Source organism: Tamandua tetradactyla, chromosome 2 (assembly GCF_023851605.1).
Source record: "Tamandua tetradactyla isolate mTamTet1 chromosome 2, mTamTet1.pri, whole genome shotgun sequence".
Taxonomy (NCBI): domain Eukaryota; kingdom Metazoa; phylum Chordata; class Mammalia; order Pilosa; family Myrmecophagidae; genus Tamandua; species Tamandua tetradactyla.
The window spans coordinates 219,490,527-219,511,667 of record NC_135328.1 but is presented as its reverse complement, the minus strand read 5'-3'; the positions used below and the strand labels follow the sequence as shown (position 1 = coordinate 219,511,667).

Genomic DNA, 21,141 nt, shown 5'->3' with positions numbered 1-21,141 from the left:
TTCAACATAATTTGTTGAGAATTCTATTCTTTCTCCATTGAATTACCTTTGTATCTTTGTCAAAAATCCACTGACAATATTTGTGTGATTTATTTTTGGACACTCCATTCTGTCCACTGAATCTATGTGCCAATACTTTCACCAACATCACTCTGAATTGATTACCATACTTTCACAATCAGTCTTAAAATTATGTAGTATGATTCCTCCAACTTTATTGTTCTTTTCAAAATTGTTTTGGCTCTTTTAATTCTTTTGCCTTTCCATATAAATTTTACAATCAGCTTGTCTATATCTACAAAATACTCAACTGGGGTTTTGATTGGAATCTATAATTTAGGAAGAACTGACATCTTTACTATATTGAGTCTTCCAATCCATAAAGTTGTTTTATCTCTAAATGTATAAAGGTTTTTTTGGTTCTCACCAAAGATTAACCATGATGAGAATAATGAGGTACAGCAAAAGGAATGTTCACGTTTTCAGCACACAGATCCTGAACATATTTTGTCAGATTTATTTCACCGAGGGGAGGGATTCATAAATAATTTTTTTTTTATTTCACTTTCCAAGTGCTCATTTCTAGCGTGTAGAAATACAACTAATTTTTCTATGTTGACCTTGTATCCTACAACCCTGCTAAACTCATTAATCTGTTCTAAGAGATTTTTTATAGACTGATCAGGATTTTCTACATAGACGATCGCATTGTCTAAGAAACAGGAACAGGTTTAGTCCTTCTTTTCCAATCCAATCTAATTTTGCTTTGTTTTAGGTTTGTTTTTGTCTTGTTTTGTTTTGTCTGTCTTATTGCACTGGCTAGCACTTCCAGTTAAATGCTGAATAGGATGTTGAATGGTGAAAGTGGACAGTCTTGACCTGTTCCTGATCTAAGGGTGAAATGTTCAGTATTTTGTCATTAAGTATGATGTTAACTAAAGAGTTTTTGTAAGCACCCTTCATCAAGCAGAGGAAGTTCCCTTTTGTTCCTAGTTTGCTGAGAGTTATTTTCATACATGAATATTGAATTTTGGCAAATACTTTTTCCTATATCCAATGATACATGCCTATGGTTTTTCTTCTTTAGGCTATTAATATGGTGAACTACATTTATTGATTTTCAAATAGAGATTTGGTCTTGCATTCCTGAGAAACACCCACTTGATCATGCTGTACTGTTATTTTTACATATTGTTGGAATCAATTTGCTAATATTTTGTTGAATATTTTCACATCTATTTTCTTGACTTTTCTTTTCTTGTACTATCTTTTTCCAGGTTTGATATCAAAGTAAAGCTGGCCTCATAAAAAGTGTTATGGTATTATTTCTTTTTCACACGATTAGAAGAATTCATTATGAATAGGCATGGATACTTTTTTCAGAAACTTTTAAGATATGGATTCGTTTTCTATAATTGTTTCAAGACTACTCAGGTTATTTACTTCATCTTGGGTGAGTTTTGGTAGATTGCAGTTTAAAGGTGAATTGATTCATCTAAGTTGTCAAATTTATGTGCATAGACTTTTTTTCAAAGAATTCCTTTATTATTCTTTTAATACCTGAGTGGTCTGTAAGGATATTTCATCTTTCATTCCTGAAATTAGTAATTTTGTCTCCTCTCTTCTTTTTTCAGTCTTGCTATAGGTTTATCAATTTTTTGTTCCACTGGTTTTCTCTATTGTGGGTTTTTTTTTTTAATTCTTCTTTGTTCTTCTGTTTTCAATTCCATTGATTTCTGCTCTTATCACCATCTCTCTTCTGCTTGCTTTGGGTTTATTTTGCACTTCTTTGTACAGCTTCTAACAGTGAAAGATTAGATTATTGAATTGAGACCTTCTTTCTTTTTTAATATAAGCTTTAATGCTACAAATATCCATGTAAGTATACTTAATCTATATCCTTCAAATTTTGATAAGTTGTATTTTCACTTCTGTTTGGCTGAAAATATCTTCTATTTTCTCTTGAGATTTCTTCTTGGACCCATACAGATTATTCAGAAATGCATTAATTTCCAAGTGTTTGGAACTTTTTCAGTTACCTTTATTAATTGATTTCTTGTTTTTAATTTCAGTATGACCAAAGAGTATACTTTGTATGCTTTCAATTATTTTAAAATTTCTAAAGTCTGTTTTATGACCCAGGATATGGTCTAACTTGATGAATGTATGTTCTACCATTGCAGGGTGAAGTATTCTATAAATGATAATTAGATATACTTGCCTAATGATGTTCAATTCTTCCATATCCTTGCTGGTTTTTTATCTTCTTATTTTATATTTACTTATACAGGAGTGTTGATGACCCTAACCATAATTGTGGATTTGTCTGCTTCTTCTTTGAGTTCTATCAGTGTTTGCTTCATATACTTTGAACGTCTGCTGTCAGATGCATACCCATTTAGGACTGTCAATCTTCTTGGCATACTGACTCTTTTCAATATGTGTTGTCCATTTAATTCCTGGTAATTCCGGTCCTGAAGTCTACTTCGTCTGATGTTAATACAGCCACTCCAGTTTTCCTTTCATTAGTGTTTTCCTGCAATGTTTTTCTGTCCTTTCACTCTCAGCCTACCTGAATCATTATATTTGAGATGAGTTTCTTGTAGACAGCATTTAGTTGGACACTTGTTTTTTATCCATTCTGTTAGTCTCTATCTTTAAATTGGCACGTTTAGACCATTTATATTTAATATAATTATTTATGCATTTGGATTTAGGACTATCATTTTATTATTTTTCTTCTGTTTTTTGTTCCTGTTTTCCCTTTCTTGCCACCTTCCGAATTATTCCATTTTAACCTATTATATTTTTCATATCTCTTCATATTTTTTAAGTGATTGCCCTAGGGATTACAACATAAATATATAAGTTTTCATTGTCTATTCAAAATCAATACTCTACTAATATAGAAACTTTATCACCATATAGGTCTCTTTACCCTTCCTCCTTTAAGTAATAGTTATCTTATGCATTATATCTGTTACCTTGACACCCCCTTAGTCACTGCTATAATTTTTTTCAACCAAACATATTTTAAAGAATTCAAGAGAACAAGAATACTCTTATATTTACTATTTCTGTTTTTCTTCATTTGTGATTTTCCAAGTTCCCCTCTAATACCATTTCCCTTCTGTCTGAAGAAATCCCTATAGCAGTTCCTTTAGAGAATGTCTGATACCAATAAATTATCTTAGCTTTAGTTCATTTGAGAATGTCTTTATTTCATCTTCATTCCTGTATGCTATTTTTGGATATAGAATTCTGGGTTCACAGTTCTTTTGGTTAGCACTTTTAAACTGTTGTTCCATTTCCTTCTGGCCTCCATGCTTTCTCAGTTGCTCAAATTGTTGTTTCCCTATAAGTAATGCATCATTTTTCTCTTGCTGCTTGCAAGATTTTTTCTTTGTCTTTAGTGTTCAGCAGTTTGATTATGTTCTCTGAGTTTGTTATGATGTATCTGGTATTTCTTATGATTTATTTTTAGAATTCACTGAGTTTCTTTGATCTGTCTTCAGCATCTATTTTTTCAAATATTTTTCCTGCACCATACTTTCTCCTCTAATGGAATTCCAATGACACAGGTAGTAGACTTTTTGGCATTGTCACACAGGTCCTGAGGTTCTCTTCCCATCATTTTTCTTTCAATTTCTATTCATTTATCAGTCGAGTTACCGACTCTTCTGTCATCTCCCTTCTGCTACTGAGTCCACCTGGTGAATTTTTTTATTTTGGTTATTTTATTTTTCAGTTGTAAAAAGTCCATTTGATGTTTCTGTATGAGGAAGAATAAAGGAATGTCAATACTGCAGGGTGAAAACAGATGGTCATTCATCAAACTTCAACTTCTATATGAGACTAAAGCAAAAAATGTTTATTTGTACAAAGTTTACATTTTGACTAGTGCATTTCCTAACATAACTTATATGGACAGGTTAATTGAACCCCATAAGTAACTGGAACCTTGAATACAGCATGAGATTTTGTAGGTTTGTCCAGTATGATGCCCTCACAAATCCCAAGGTGATCTGAACAGTGAATAAAGAAGTATTTGCAAAGTACCCTTGGGGGAATGGCAAGAAAGGGGGAACATTCACCTTCCCCATGTGGAGAATTCCTGATATTCTCACAAGCAGTGGGGACACCAAGACAATAGGCCGAGCCCTCAATCTTGGGGTTTGTTCATATGAAACTTATCTCGGCGAAGGATAAGCTAAGCCTACTTAAAATTAGGCCTGAGAGTCACCCCCAGAGAACCTCTTTTGTTGCTCAGATGGGGCCTCTCTCTCTTAGCCAACGTGAGAAGCAAACTCACTGCCCTCCCCCTCTCCACATGGGACATGACTCTGAGGGGTGTAATCCTTCCTGGCAACATGCGACAGAAATCCAAGAATGAGCTGGGAGTCAGCATCAAGGAATTGAGAAAACCTTCTCTACCAAAACGGGGAAGAGAGAAATGAGACAAAATAAAGTGTCAGCGACTGAGATATTTCAAACAGAGTCAAGAGGTTATCCTGGAGGTTATTCATATGCACTATATTGATATCACCTTTTTAGTTTAAGGTGTATTAGAGAGGCTAGAAGGAAGTGCCTGTAAATGTAGAGCAGTGTTCCAATAGCTATGTTTCTAGAGATGATTGTATAATGATATAGCTTTTGCAATGTGACTGTGTGATTGTGAAAACCTTGCGTCTGATGCTCCTTTTATCTACAATATGGACAGATGAGTAAAACATATGGATTAAAAATAAATAAATAATACGGGGAACAAATGTTAAAATAAATTTAGTTGATTGAAATTCTATTTCATTGAAAATCAATGAATGGGAGTAGTAAGGGGTATAGAAAAAAATAGGGGAAACAAAGACTAAAATAAATTGGGTAGATGGAAATACTAGTGGTTAATGAGAGGGAGGGGTAATGGGTATGGTATGTATGAATTTTTTCTTTTTTTTTTTCATTTCTTTTTCTGGAGTGATGCAAATGTTCTACGAAATGATCATGGTGATAAATATACAACTATGTGATGATACTGTAAGTCACTGATTATATACCAAGAATGGAATGCTCATGTTAAGAATGTCCATGTTTATATGTTATATTTAAAAAAAAAAAAGTCATTAAAACAGGGTATTGTGAAGGTTGTGAATCAACTAATTAATAAAGCACATTAGCTATAAAATAAAAAATTATTCCAAATTCCATACAGAGAACTCCAACATATCCTCCCCCACTAATTATAATTTTTCCCACATTTGCCATTCATTTTGTCTGTCTGCCTATCTATCTGTCTATCATTTACCATCTACTTATCATCAATACATTTTCTGAGCACTTGATGTATATTGTAGTGCTGGTTTGAATCTGTTGTGTACCCCAGAAAAGCCATGTCCTTTAATCCTCATTTGATATTGCTGTATGGTATCTTTTTTATTGTTTCCATGGAGATAAGACCCACCCACTTGTGGGTGGTAACTTTTGATTAGATGGTTTCCATGGAGGTGTGTCTCTATCCATTCAAGGTGGGGTTACTTACTGGAGTCCTTTAAGGGGGAACCATTTTTGAAAAAGCCTTAGAGCAACCAGAACCAACAGAGTCCATGCAGCCAGAGATGTCTGGAGATAAAGAAGGAAAAGGCCCCCAGGGGAGCTTCATGAAACAAGAAGCTGGGGAGGAAAACTAGCAGACATCACCATATGCCCTCCCAGCTGAGACAGAAACCCTAAATTTCATTGGCCTTTCTTGAGTGAAGGTAACCTCTTGTTGGTGCCTTCATTTGGATATTTTCACAGCCTTAGAACTGCAAACTTGTAACTTAATAAATTCCCCTTTTCAAAAGCTGTTCTAGTTTGCTAGCTGCAAGAATGCAACACACCAGAGATGGACTGGCTTTCAATAAAAGGGGATTTATTTAGTTAATGTATAGTTCTTCAGAGGAAAGGCAGCTTTCAACTGAGGTTCTTTCTTATGTGAGAAGGCACAGGGTGATTCTCTACCGGCCTTCTCTCCAGGCCTCTGGGTTCCAACAACTTTCCCCGGGGTGATTCCTTTCTGCATCTCCAGAGGCCTGGGCTGAGCTGCGAGTGCTGAGATGAGATATGCTGAACTGCTTGAGCTGTCTCATTTAAGCACCAGTCAATTAAATCAAACATCATTCACAGCAATGGGCACGCCTTCTAGCCAACTGCAGATGTAATCAGCAATAGATGAGGTTCACATACCATTGGCTCATGTCCACAGCAATAGAACTAGCTACCTTCACCTAGCCAAGTTGACACCTGAATCTAACTACCACAAAAGCAAAAAAAAAAATGTCCATTTGATTCTTCTCTATTCTCCTATTTGCTGAGACTTCTACTGTCCATTGTTTCAAGATGCTGGCACCCTGCTTTCTTGGAGCACTTTTATTATGGCTGCTTTAGTCTTTGTCTGATAATTCCAACATATGTGTCTGCTGATTGTCTTTTCCTGTGCAAGTTGAGATTGTCCTGGTTCTTCATATGTTTCTGGACATTTTGAATATTATAGGACTTGTGAGTCCTGTTTAAACCCTATAGAGAATGTTGATATTTTAGCTTTAGCAACAATTAATTCTGGTTGAGTTCAGGCCACAATTTCTGACCAGCCTCCTGTGGCTGTGGCTTCATGTTTGTTCAATTTCAAAAGACTTTGCAGTGTTATTAGGGTCTCTCTCACATCTGTACCACCCCATAGGCAACTCTGAGACTGGGTAGAAGTGTAACCCATAATTCATCTCTCAAAGTCTTTATGCTATTTAGGGTTGGATCCACACATGTGCAACCTGGTAGTGCAGCCAGGTTTCAGAAACAACCTTATGGGTTCACTTTCCAAGCTTCTCCCTCTTCATGATCTCTCTAGTACTTTCGAGTTCCTTGGGGCTTTCTTTTCCAATCCTCCAGTCAGACACAGGGCTTTTGTTTCCTGCTATGCTGCATACTTTCTGCAACTATGCCTGAGTCCAGGGCCAAGCAGTGGGAAGACAGGATGTGTGCTTGTTTGTTTTTAAAGCAGGTCAGAACTGTTTAAGACAGAGTCTCACCTATCATTACAGGAAGTCAATATACAAAGTCTAAAACTGATAACCTAAGAAACAGCACTAGAAGCAAATTAGTTATAAACGAAAGTAAATTCCAGAAGTCACAGCTAACAGTTGAAAGTGGCTGCTTCTAGAACAGTAAATTTAAAATAAAAAGACAAATATTTACTCAAGGAAAAAAACATGAATTTATTTAAGAAAGAAAACACAATTATAAACTAACTTAGCTTCACAGTAAGTAACACTGAAATAATTCCTAACATAAACCTTAAAATGTATTTAGCCAAAAATCATGGGCTGTTTATTAGGTATTTCTATTTTTCCTTGATTAACAGCTGCTACTCCTACTCTACTGGAAGTTCCACAGGAGCAGGCTTGCTTTTCCTTGAGTATATATAGCCTAATAAAAATTCATTGAATGAGTGAGTGAATGAGAGAAAGAACCATCCTGGGGGGAGGAACAGAGAGTAGGCAAAGGTAAGAAGGAAGTGCAGTTTCCCAACCTGCCTGACAGAACAAGTGCTGGTCCCATTATATAAGGTAGGAAATCAAGAAAAGGCAAAGAAGAGACAGAGTTTATAATGCACAATTGTGAACCAAGTTTGTGACTAGTTTCAGTTCATCATATCTGTTAAAAGCAGTGATTCTCAACCAGGGCCAATTCACCTATCCCCACCCCACGAGACATCGGACAACGTCTACAGCCAGTTTGGATGTCATAATGGGAGGTTGTTAATGGCAGATAACGGGTAGAGGCTAAGGATGCTACCAAAAAAAATGCTCCATTGCCCAGGACAGCTTCCCACAACAACCAATTATCTGGCCCAAAATGTCAACAGTGCTGAGGATAAGCAGCTCTTATTTAGAAGTTGTGTTCTTTGTGGAAATTGTCACTACTTGATATATTTGTGTCTGTGAGATACTCAAATCCTCAAAGCACTTACGCCCTGATATAGTCTATACATTTAAAGTGAAGGAAATGTAGTTACATGGCAAGGCTAAAATTAAACAGAATAGGTATTTATTTATACACACACACACACACACAAAGAGAGAGAACAAGAGAGCAGCAGGAGCTTCGGGATTTCTTACGGCAATTTTATAATGAGGCTCAAACTAGACCATGCGGGAATACAGCAAAACAAGGCCCTGTAATGAAAGATATGAAAAGCTTCTAAGAAAAGTTGCACAATCAGCTGTTCCCTTATTCCGATCCCCAAAGTATTATCCAAGTCCTACATAACGTCACCTAAAATCATGTAGTCGCTGGAGTCAGCAGTGACATCCTGAACAAACAGGTGCAGGCCCTTTCCTTGGAAATCTGAGACAAATGAGTACTGGCAGGTTCAAATCTGCCCGCTGACACCAGCTGGGGCGTGTTCCGGGAATGGGGCAGAACAACGAGGCACCCCAGCAATAAGCCAACACGCCACAACGTCTGAGACTGTCTGCGTCGGCCAGGCCTGGTCCCCAGGTGGTGACCACGGAGTCCTGGGCCACACCACTGCAGACCCTCCAAGACCACCCTCAGGGGTAGGGCACAGAAGGCCAGGGGATGGGACCCCCTCAAACACACACCCCATTTTCATTTGCTTTCTATATTGGGGTTCAGATTAAGTTCCACTTCAAGAACGCATTTCTAGACCCCGAGAATCCCGGTTATGTGCTCACCCTTTGTGGGCTGTGAAGAAAACAGAGGTCCTGGGGTGTGAGTGAGGAAGCCACAGACGGGCTGTGCCTGGAACCAGACACCAGGCTCCCTGCTTCCCCTGTGCTCGTCCTACCTGAGAGTGGGCTGCCAAAGGCCCCGAGAGCCCGTCCTGGCATGCAGCAAACAGGCCGACAGGCCTTCCCGCAAGGACACGCCCAGCACGGAAGGGGCCTCCACACAGGAGCCCCAGAAGAGCCCTGGGCCGTAGGAGCTGACCCGTGGGTGGGAATATCCAGGCCCACGGGAAGCCTGGCTTCAGAGAGTCCACATCAGACCCGGCAATCAGACTCCTGTTCTTAACAGCAAATCCATGACACAAAGCAGTTCCGTTTGCAGAACATCTATCTGCAAACACATTTGTCAGATTCTGGTTTGAAAATGAATGAACTTACCAGAGACCAGCCAAAAGGAGAAGAGACGTACTTAAGAACTTACCTCTTCGGAGCTCATGGTGGCCGAGGGCACCTTATAGGCCAGGCAGTGTGAGGGGTTGGGCCGGGTTCCCCCCTGCAGCGGCAAGGTCACCGTCCCAGAAGCGGCTTCCAGCGAGGGGCTCCAGGCAGCCCAGCGGACCAGGTGCATACAGGCCAAGGGGGACAACGAGGTGAGAGACACTGCCTAGAATCAAAACAAAGCACATCCGTCCAGGTTACCACAAAACTCACCCAGGCCAGCAAAACTGAGAGGACCTTCAGAGGTAAAATTTCACCACAGCTCAGTGCAGCAGGGGATGGAGATAATTCCCTCCATTTCACAAAAGGGACCACGGCAGGAGGAGGGTGGGCCCCCGAGGTGCAGAGAGCAGGGGGGCCAGCCTCCTGTCCCGAGGCCTGCCCCTAACTAGGTCCCCTGTCCACCTCGCAGTCTCCTTGTTCCAGGCAGCATTGGCACAACTGAAAGATCAATACCACTTTAACAATGCCCCTTGTTCCTACACTGGTATTTCTGCAGGTTTGTAAACACACTGTGCCTTGCCAGCAGCTATCTGAGCCCAATAGGAAAACACCAGGAACAGCATTTGGTGTCGGTAATAAGAAACTGTAAAATGCTGAAGAATGCACAGAGAAGCTCAGTGGAGGGTTATATGATGCAAATTTCTTCAGCAAACTTCAGTTTAAAGTGGTACATTTTGTTATATGTAACTCTGTATGTCATTGTGCAATTGGATTGAATTTCATGGTCTTTTTCTTACCTTCTCTATCAATGGCCAAACAAGGACACTAAGGAGACCCCTAGAATAAGAATACGGCTCAGAGGAAGTCACTTTTACAAACACAGTCTCAGGGTAAAACCCTCAGCAAAGTGCGTAAAGCCCCTGCACTCGCCGCTTATTGAAGAAGTCAAAGGCAGGCCACACTCCATGCTGGGTAGAGCAGCGAAGCCCCGACGCGGCCTGGGCAGTGAGACTGGGCTGGGCCATCCCGTCGGAGACTGGGGTCCGCAGGCTCGCGTGCGGGGTGGAGCACGTTCCCAGTGCCTGAGCGAGGCCCACACACGCTGCACTCCCCGCAGAACCCGAGGGGCTCCCACTGCCCCGGCCGCCTTCCCAGCGCACGCCGCGGTGACTGGGAACAGGGAGGGCCTCCCACCCTGGAGCGGGACCAGAGCCCACGCTCTGCCTGTGATGGGTAAATGGCACCCACACATGGAAAGCACAGGCCAAGCAGGACCCCTGCTGGGGCCAACTGCCCTCAGGTCCAAAGCAGACCCCACAACACACCAAGGACGCAGGCTGGAACCATGTCCACTGAGGCGAACCAGAGTCTTTCTGGATTATTTTCCAAACGCTGTCTCCTTTCCATCCGTGCTGGGGGAGACCCAGACTCAGCACCCACTGATTAGCCTGCTATTGATCCAAACCGTGACTGGACCTCCACCCACCCAGCAGGGGCCGTGGGAGCCGTTACTGGAGCTAAGTTTTAGATCCTAGGTTAAGGTACTGCCACTCCCATGTCTCGGCCATGGGGATTTGCCCCCAGCAATTCATCGAGGAGAAAAGCCTTTTTGCTATTCCTGGAAGAATAAGGAAAGAATCAGAAAAATAAGAAACCAAAGTCCATCGCCTCCATGCTATACTTCCAACATCTGTCAAACACAAACAAGGCCTGTCTCTTCTCCTCCAGTCAGGTGGATGGCAGGTTATAAATTGGTAGAGTGAGTTATAGCACATCCATGAAAAATAGATTATTAATTCATTGGGATTCTTAATGTTTTTATTGAGAAATCTTCACACCCACACAGTCCAACCACAGTATGTATTCAACGACTAACAATATCACCACCTATTTCTGTATTCATCACCACGATCGTTTTTAGAATCTTAACATCACTCCAGAAACAAGAAAAAGAAAAAAGAAAAACACATACATCCCTCTCATTGACCACAAGTGTTTCAATCTACCCAATTTTTTACCCTTTATCCCCCTCTATTATTTATTTTTATCCTTATTTTTCTACTCATCTGGATAAAAACAGCATCAGACACAAGGTTTTCACAATCTCACGGTCACATTGTAAAAGCTATAAAATTATACAGTCATCTTCAAGAATCAAGGCTACTGGAGAACAGTTCAACAGTTTCAGGTATTTCAGTACATCACAAACTAAAAGGGGGATATCTACATAATGCATAAGAATAACCTCCAACATAAACTTTCAACTCTGTTTGAAATCTCTCACCCACAGAAGTTTTATTTTGTCTCACTTCTCTCTTCCCCCTTTTGGACAAGAAGGCTTTCTCAATCCCTTGATGGCAGATCCCAGTTCATCCCCAGGAGTCAGGTCCCACATAGCCAGGGAAATTTACACCCCTGGGAGTCATGTCCCATGTAGTGGGGAGGGCAGTGAGTTCACCTGCCAAGTTGGCTTAGAGAAAGAGGCCACACCTGGACAACAAAAGAGGTTCTCTGGAGGTGACTTTTAGGCATAATTATCAGTAGACTTGGCTTCTCCTTTGCAAGAATAAGCTTCATAGGGGCGAATCCCAAGATCGAGGGCTCAGCCTATTGATTTGGTTGCCCCACTGTTTGCAAGAATATCAGGAATTCTCCAGATGGGTAAGTTGAATATTTCCTCCTTCTCCACAGTCCCCCAAGGGGACTTGGCAGTATCTTTTTTATTCTCTGCTCAAATTATTCTAGGATATATTGGGACATCACACTAACCTGCACAAACCAACAAATTATGCCCCATTCAAGAAAACTGACCACCATGAGTAATGAAAAAAACTGGGGCATGGCTTTAAAAATGAAATTCTTACAAATGTATTAGGAAAAGGACCACTAAAAAAGTAAAATAACCATCTCCTGTAACACAGTTTTTTACAGGATCAAAGTCAAAATAAAATAAAGCAGGTATATCCAAATTTCCATGCTATTTGTGCAACTCCTCCTGGTTTAATTGTCAAACTAGGTGCTTCTGCTGTCTTATTTTTCCAGTTCCAGAGTTCTCCCTATCAATATAAATCTTTTCTGCATGGAATAACTGTCAGTCACCTGAATATCCATTTTCCTCACTTTTGTTTCTAACATCTCTAACAAAAAGGATGGCTGGTGAGTTATCGATCACTCCTTCACAGAAGTTTCAGTGGGACAATTAGGGACTGGCAGTAACTCAATTGCTATTGATTAGCCTGCATTATCTCACGACAGGCCCTGGTGGCACCTGCAGGCAAGACCCTCCCTGAAACCCGCCTGCTCTTTGGAGAAGGTCAGGCCCAGCCGAGCAGGTGGGTAGCGCCCAAGCGGCCATGGGGGCAGAGCAGGCAACACGCTACGGCTCCTCCCATTAGTGACCGGTGGGGGCTGAAATTAGATCAGCGACTTTTAATTTCTTATCCTGACAACTTGGGGTTGAATTCATGCCAACTGGGAGGAAAAAAAATAGTCCAAAAAGTATTAGTGACTTTTCATCAAATTGTTCTCATTTAGAATTTTAATGGTAACAACAAACAGCACACAGAAGGGCAAAGGAACACACCTGGGTATAAGTCAGCTTTTGTCACGGATCAGAGGCGCCACCACGACACTCACCACAGCTGCAAACAAAAAACGGGACTTCGACCCTTGGAAATGCTACAATGCAGGGGTTCCTGCAGGGGCTAGATGGTGACCCCAAAAGGTACATCCATGTCCTGACCCCCAGGACGGTGCATGGGACCTTATTTGGAAGAGGGGTCTTCACACATACAACTAAGTGAAGGGTCTCGGGATGAGGAGCTTATCATGGGTTACCTCGTGGGCCCCAAATCCAGTGGCACTGTCCTCACAGAAGAGGGGCAGAGGGATCTGCAGAGGGGGCGACATGCCACCAGCGGCAGACAGCGGCGTGAGGGGACAACAAGGATGGCCGCAGCCAGCAGCAGCCGGACAAGACCAGGAGGACCCAGTCCGGGAGCCTCTGGAGTGAAACTGCTTTCACACTCCCGACCCGACAACGGGGTGGGCACTCGTTTCCATTTGTGGTACTCAGCTACAGCAGTCGTGGGGACCAATCCAGCCCCCGACGGCCTCTGTCCCGGATCAGCTGGAACTGACCCAGAGGCAGGTTGAAGCCCCGGGCCATTTCGTGAGGTCTCGTTTCCTTAGCTGTCCAGGGAGGCCGTGACGGGGCACAGACCACCCACTGGGCCCCCAGCACCACCAACTCCGGACAGCTCTGCCGGAACCTGTGGTCCCTAGGACTGAAAATGCACCCAGAAGTGACCGATGGTAGTACGCCAACCTCCCCCCCAGCATCCTCAGGCTCCTCACTGAGGAAGCCACTCGCACAGCCCAAGCCGGACCAGCCACGCTGAGATGGTATAAAGCTGTGGGTACCCCAGAGACAGAATGTTCCTAGAGGAGTCCATTCCTGTGCATGCGGACCCATCCTTAGCAGTGATAAGGTTTCTTCAGTTAATGTGTGGCCTGAGGGTGGGGGTGGGGGGGTCTTAATTCTTTCATTGGAGTCCTTTATAAGAGAATGAAATTCAGACACAGCAAAAGAGAGCCATGGAAGCTGAAGGTCAATGAAACTGAAGAGAGGGGAGACCAGCTGCCCTGGGCCTTGCATGGTGGCAGAGGAGCCGAGGACGGCCGGAAGCCGGTCTTCAGGAAGAAAGCATCGCCCTGGCAATGCCTTGATTCGGACACTTTCAACGGTGTGAAAGCTGTGGGCATACAAGCTAATAGGTTCCCATGGCGAAAGCCAATGCATTCCACGGTACCTACTCTGAGCAGCCTAGGAAACCAAAGCAGGTTCTCAGTTGAACCCAAATGAAAGAGAGAAACTGTTGTGCCAGAATGTTTCCAGATGACAGTTAGGCAGAATTCTTGCCTGCCATGCCAGAGACCCAGGTTCAATTCCTGGAAGACTGCCCATGCAAAAAAAAAAAAAAGAGAGAGATGTTTCCAGATGCTCCCTATATCACAGAAACTGTGAAGGAAAAAAAGTGCGTAAGAAAAAACAGAGAGAGAAACTCAGGTAATTATAACCCAGACAAAGGGAGGGAGGGGACACAGATGGCACTGTGAAGCAAGAGGCTGAGCACAGGTCAGGGGCACTCAGTGCCTGCCCGGGGCTGCGGGGAGCACAGGGCACATGCACACTCAGCGTTAGGGCCACACACAGATCACATCTGTGGCTCAGGCATCACCGCAAGGTGAACTCCACAAGGCTTGGGAAACGGGAGCAGGTAGCCAGGTCGGGTGAGGAGCTGAGGAGCATGAGAGGCAGAGTCGGGGGTGAAACAGGGGGCCAAGTGAATTCCAGAATTCAGCCTGAAGTTACCTGTTTCAGAAAATGGATGGATTTACACACCAGACCCTTTTCCAAGCTGGACGCCCAGCATCCAGCAGCGGCCACAGGCTCGTGCTCCCCACTCACTCACAGGGGACCTGAGAGGGCTGCGAGGCCTCACACAGCAGGTCCAGGGGTGTCACTTAAAAGCACAAGAACCACTTCCTGGGCAATCTCATCACTTCATTCTGTGAGGAAAGTAATTACCTTTAAACAGATACATGAGCAATGAAAAAAACTGGGTATGGTTTTGAAGAAGGTGATATACAACCTAGCATAAATCTTCATACTGGCTAAGGGGTTTATAACACTTTGGCCCTCTCTGCAAAACAGACATCAACTTAACAGCGACCGAAAGAAGCAATGGCGAAACAGCGGTGAGTCTAGAGACGGGATCATGCTGGAAGGAGGCCCCAGGAGGCCTGTGCCCCAACGTCATCGGGAGGGCCGGCTCTGCTTCCCTTGTGGGGCCTGGCCAAGCCAATGGCCGCTGGACTTCAGGAACTCATGGGCGCTCATGCAGCAGGTCTGGCGGCCTGGCACCCACTCCTGTGGGCAACCCTCCTTCATACCATGGGGCTCTCCCCAGGCCAGGCCTGGGGGTGTGATCAGTCCAGGCCCCAGCAGTAGGGACTACGCCAGGGAGGGGACCAACCCAAGGCCAGGTCTCTCCATGTTAAGGACGGCTCCCTCCCCCGGGTCACCGGCTAGGAAGATGCAACCTGAAGCTGTCCACAGTCAGGTCCCCACCTCAATCCCCCAGGGCACCAAGGGCTCCTGCAAGGCCAGGAGAAGGGGTGCACGCAAGATGGGTCCCAGGAGAAGGGGCATGCGTGCAAGGGGCCCCAGAGGAGCAGCTTCCTGCCCCAGCACTGGCAGAATCCTTCTAGGGGATTCAGAGACACCAGGAAAGGAAATCCTGACAGCTCCTCAGAGAAGTATAACTACTAAGGAAGCTGGGTTAAGGGGACACGTTAATTTACGATTATCTCAAAATAAAAAAATTTTAGAAATTCAACCTAAAAAATGGAAGTGGCCTGTGATAAAGGGCTATATAAAGTGCTGGTAAAAAAGAATAATAGTGACAATATTAATCATACACACACACAAAAAAATAGTGTTATGTTAGAACACAGGGGGCATAGCAAGGCAAGGCCTCGTGGGGGTGGGCTCGCACTGAAGGCAGCAACGAGAACACACAATTCCTGAAGTACAAGTATACAGGTGTGTGCACGTATGCATATACACATGCATATCTAAGTGTGAGCAGGTGCTATGTATATTCGCATATATACTTGTATGTGTGTGTGTATGTTTGTGTACATCTGTAAACTTCCTGGCTCTTGATTTCTAGCACCCTCCCCCTGAAAAAGAGGTAGGACTTTTCAGAAACAAGGAAAGCCGTGAGAAACTGTCAGTCTAGAGGGTCCTGAAGAGACAGACAATAAAATGTAGTTCTGAATCCTGAGCAGGATCCTGGAGTGAAGAGGACATGAGGTAAAAACTAAGGAAATCTGAATAAAGTGAGCACTTTAGTCAACAGTAACGCATTGATACTGGTTCACTGGGTGTGACAGAGGGTCCATGCTAGCACCAGATGGTAGCGGGAAACTAGGTAAGGGGCATATAAGAACTCCCTGTACTGTCCTTGAAGTTTCTCTGAAATCTAAAACTGTTCTAAAATAAAATAACATTTTTATATATCAGATATACATGTTTAAGTATATTTCATATGTGAGGAATCACAGTTCCAGGGCCAGAGCAGGGAGGATGCAAGATGACCCTGAAGCTCCTTGCGCTGGTTTGAAATGATGCACGTATCCTAGAAAAGCCATGTTTTAATCCTAATCCCATTTTGTAAAGGCAGCCATTTCTTCTAATCCCTATTCAGTATTGTATGGTTGAAACTATAATTAGATCATCTCCCTGGAGGTGTGATTTGATCAAGAGCGGTTGTTAAGCTGGATTAGGTAGAGGCGTATTCCACCCATTTGGGTGGGTTCCCTTGATTAGTTTACTGGAACCCTACAAAAGAGGAAACATTTTGGAGAAAGAGAGATTCAGAGACAACAGAGCAGAACGACATAGCCACGAGAAGCAGAATCTACCAGCCAGTGACCTTTGGAGATGAAGAAGGAAAATGCCTCCTGAGGAGCTTCATGAAATAGGAAGCTGGTAGAAGAAGCTAGCAAATGACGCCGTGTTTGCCATGTGTCCTTCCAGATGACAGAGGAACCCTGACTGTGCTCACCATGTGCCCTTCCACTTAAACCCTGAATTTCATCAGCCTTCTTGAACCAAGGTATCTCTCCCTGAATGCCTTAGATTGGACATTTCTATAGACTTGTTTTAATTGGGACATTTTCTAGGCCTTAGAACTGTAAACTAGCAACTCATTAAATTCCCCTTGTTAAAAGCCATTCCGTTTCTGGTATATTGCATTCTGGCAGCTAGCAAACTGGAACACTCCTTGTTATGTCAGAAAGAGAGTGGTCACAACAACACACAATGGAAGGTCTCACAGACCACAGAGACCAGCTTCAAGGGACTCCAACTGGCCAAATCAGGGCAATGTGAGTACCAAAGGATCAGGGGCGGTGATGGATTGTCAACCACTGAAAAGCAGGGATCCTGAGTCCATACCAATAAGGGCTCAGTGAGTGAGTGAATCAACAGGTCACTGGAAGAGAAGGAAGGGCCCGCGCTGAAGGGTAGATATGGATGGGGGCTGGGAATTCCACCTTGCAGCCAGCACCATAAAGAACGGTTCAGGAACCAGTGGGTGCCGCGTTGGGGGCCACGTTCCCACAAGGGACGAACCTTTGCCTGCTCTCACCAAGGGCCCCCCAGAGGGCTGATTATGTGCAAGGGGAACTCACACAGTGCCTGAGCAGGTGACAGAAATTAACCTCTTCCATGACGCACAGATGGACACTGTGTGCTTTGACGTGACCTCTAAGAAGGACACTACCTCAGTGCAGGAAGACATCAAATTCAATCCCAGGGAAACATCAGACAAATCCAAAAGAAGGAACACTGCATTAAAAAAATAAAGGAGGTTGGTAGAATGTTCACCTTCTATGCGGGAGACCTGGGTTTGATTCCCAGACCATGAACCCAAAAAAAAAAAAAAGGAGCACAATAATGCTTAAAATATCACATCACATAGAAAAAGAAAGGTGGCACCCCCGTTCCAGCCCCAAGGAAAACAAACAGCAAACCAACTAGGGCTCTCTGGGGGCTCCTGTTGGGCTCCGCACTTAGGAAATGCACTGCCGAGGGTACTGCCGGACAGGCCGACAGACATGAAGGGAGGAAGGTAGGGTGAGCCTAGAATGGGGGCCCAGGGAACCGAAGGTGATCCCAGGGCTGGGGCTACATGAGAGGAGAGCCTTCTTCTCAGGAAACAGACACTGATGCGTGCAGGTACCAAAGGTCATGGTGACAGCAGCTCACTCTCAAATGGCTCACAAAAAATATGTGCAGGGGCATCTAGATGGAAAGGGAGGGTGCAAATAATAAATGGGGCAAATGTTGCCCATAAGCACCTCTGGGTCAACAGTAAACTAGGGTTCTTTGCATTTCGCAATTTTTCTGTAAATTTGAAATTACTTCCAAAGTCAGTTCGAGCTGAGACCAGGAGCCAGGCCAAAGATGATATCAAGAGGGTCATGGTGGCTATCGAGAAAGTCACAAATGAGAGAAGAGGGTGATCATGGGTTTCATCTCTGCGAATCTAAATGGGTCCCAGCAACAAATGGGTCCCAGTGACAAAGCCAAATGTTGATGATAAAAATAAGAACAAAAAGGACAAAAATGAGAAATGTGGCTCAAAGGTGACCACTCCAAACAGCAGCTCCCCTCTGGGAATGACGGACATGCATACAGCAACCAGAGCTCCATTGTTGACTATACTGGTTTACTAAATGCTGCCGGAATGCGATATACCAGAAATGGAACAGCTTTTAAAAAGGAAATTTATTAAGTTACAAGTTTACAGTTCTAAGGCCATAAAATTTCCAAACTATGGCATCCAGAGAAAGACACCTTGATTCAAGAAAGGCTGATGTCTGTCACATGGGAAGGCACATGGCTGGCATCTGCTGGTCCTTGTTCCTGGTTCTATGGCTTCCAGCTTCTGATGCCAGTGGTTTCCTCTCTAAGTGTCTGGGGGCCTTCACTTAGCTCCTCCAGGAAACAACTCTGGGTTCTGGCCTGCTTAGCATCTCATGGGAAGGCACACAGCAATGTCTGTTGGGCTCTGCATCGGTAAACACTCATGTCTAAGCATCTGCCTCTGTCGGCACTCCAAGCATCTCTAAATGTCTGTGTCTCTGTCTGCTCTGAAGCAACGGTGTTTTCTTCAAAATGACTCCCGTTTTAAAGGATTCCTGTAAACTAATCAAGACCCATGTGGAATAGGCGGAGTCAAATCTCTCTCATCAAAAGGTCTCACCCACAACTGGTTATGTCACATCTCCATGGAAACAATCCAACCAAAGTTTCCACCCACAATATTGAATCAGGATCAAAAGAAAAACCGCTGTCCCACAAGACTGGATCAGGGAAAAGGACATGGCTTTTCTGGGGTACATAACAGCTTCAAACCAGCACACTGACACCCCCCCCACACACACACATCATGCAGGAGATCAGCAGCAACCTGAACCCTGCCCTGGAGCCCACTTTGGCCATGCCCACCAAAGCCAAACAGAAAGGACCACCCTAAGGCTAAAAATGTTTCAGAAGAGCAGAATTCAGTCTTCAGTGGAAAACTCAAACAGTTCAAAGAGAGTAGAAAGGCAGTTGTCAGGAGATGTGGGTCTAGCCACAGAGACGTCATCAATCTCTCAGGATTCTGAAGGAATGCCACCTTCTAAAAAGATGAAACTGCAGGCTTCTCAACAAAACTCCAAAGACATGACAGCACTAAATTAAAATCCTGGATCCATGTTCAGGTTAAATTCTAGAATAACTTGATGAGAGCGAAGCCTCTTAGGTGTGAACAGAACTACTAACTTTACAAGTTTACCAAGTACAAATCCAAGAAGACCTTCAATGACATAACTTCTCAAACACTGAAGAACTTTCTGCCGTGAAGCAAAACACTTGAATTTTTAAGTCCCCGTCCTGGGAAGGAGGAGCTGACAGCTAAGGAGTGTTTGCACACTGTCTCAGAAGCCAAGATCCCATTTCTGTTGCTGCTGTATTTTTCCCCACTTCTGTATTTAACAATGTAAACTACAGGAGAGTGGTACCAATCAGGAATTCGCTTTCTCGGGGCTTTTCACTGTTCACCGATTCTGTGATTTGCACCTTCTGCTCTTCAGGTAGCCTCTGGGATGCTTTCCTGGTTGTTCTGCATCTCCCTTTGCAAACTGCCCTCACAGCTTCATTCACCAGCAACACAGGTCCCTTACATCTCTCTCCTCCCTGCCACAGCACAAGCAAGCAGAGCAGACCAGGAGGAGAAGTGGAACCTCGGGCTGGGAAAGAGCAAGAACGCCTTGGCCTGCCTGAATCCAGGGCCTGGGGCATGGTGAGGGGTCGGGGGCCAGGCCTGCCCTGAGCTCTAGGGAGAAATCAGTCCCAGCCTCCAAGGCCCAAGGTGTCCCAGATATCAGGATGCAGTCCCCAAGGGCCAGCTGTGGTCCAGGCTGGGCCCTCCATACGCTCTCATCTCCTCAGGGTGATGGTAGCTGGGGTCTCCACATCCACAGCCACCCAGGTGTCCATGCAATGGTCTAAGACTTTTTCTGGCATCTCTTCTTCCCTGCCATCCCCACCACCTCCATCACCACTCTCAGACCTCTGAAGATGCCACAGCTCCCATGACATGATGGACTGCAAAGCTGCCTCCTTCCAAGATGGGACAGGGCTGGGGAGACTGGGGGAGCACGGTGCAGGCGTCGCTGGTGCTGAACTTTCTCTCACAGATGCTGCTAGGATTTCAATCTGAAGTAATCTGATGCAACACCCTCCCCCACCCTGGCCCTCCCCCCAGACAGCCAAGAAGGCAGGTGGCAGAGATCAGCTGGCTTTTGCTTCATGTTTCTGACTCTCAGAGCAAGGAAACAGATCTCATTCCCGGGAAGTGCTGTTTCCACCAGCAAGAAACAAGGTGCCCAGGAATTGGGAGGATTTGCACACATTGCAGAAAAGAATATAGAGTCACCACCACCTCTGTCCCCGTCTGCGTAGGGACAACTTCCTCTCAGTAGAACAGAGAAGCCCCGTGGATGAAGTGCCTGATGGTTTATCATTCTGAGACCTGGTTTGCTCTTAATTAACACTCAGACTCCTGGGACCCTGAACGTTTTCCAAAGCATTCTTTACTGCCTTTACCTTTCCAAAGCATTCACAACTCCCTTTCAGTTGTGTTACTGGGGGTTTGCAGGTTTTATCATGCGTTTTGGAGATTTTTTGTTTTGTTTTTTTGTCTTTGTTTTTGGGTTATCTGGTGCCAAATTAACCAACTTGAACATGTGGCCCTTTCTCCTGTCCACCATAGGAAGTGTCTGCCAGATTCTATTTTCTAAGAGTTTCTCAGAGTGAGGTTCTTTTTTTCTTTCTTAAGGGAGCCTAAATATTTCCTGC

At 44.1% G+C, this 21,141-nt stretch overlaps 1 protein-coding gene and 1 pseudogene across 9 annotated transcripts in view; one reads left to right on the top strand and one right to left on the bottom strand.

Moving 5' to 3' along the window:
- The window catches only part of NPHP4 (nephrocystin 4), a 184,115-nt gene that overhangs the window by 82,675 nt on the left and 80,299 nt on the right, over positions 1-21,141 (bottom strand). For 8 of the 9 annotated variants that reach the window (XM_077151501.1, XM_077151505.1, XM_077151504.1 and 5 more), the window contains one exon: positions 9,202-9,384. In XM_077151501.1, the coding sequence (XP_077007616.1) occupies positions 9,202-9,384 (183 nt within the window). The remainder of the gene's footprint in view (positions 1-9,201; positions 9,385-21,141) is intronic. The other variant, XM_077151507.1, reaches the window with a different exon arrangement.
- LOC143655215 (uncharacterized) lies at positions 13,110-19,482 on the top strand (annotated as a pseudogene).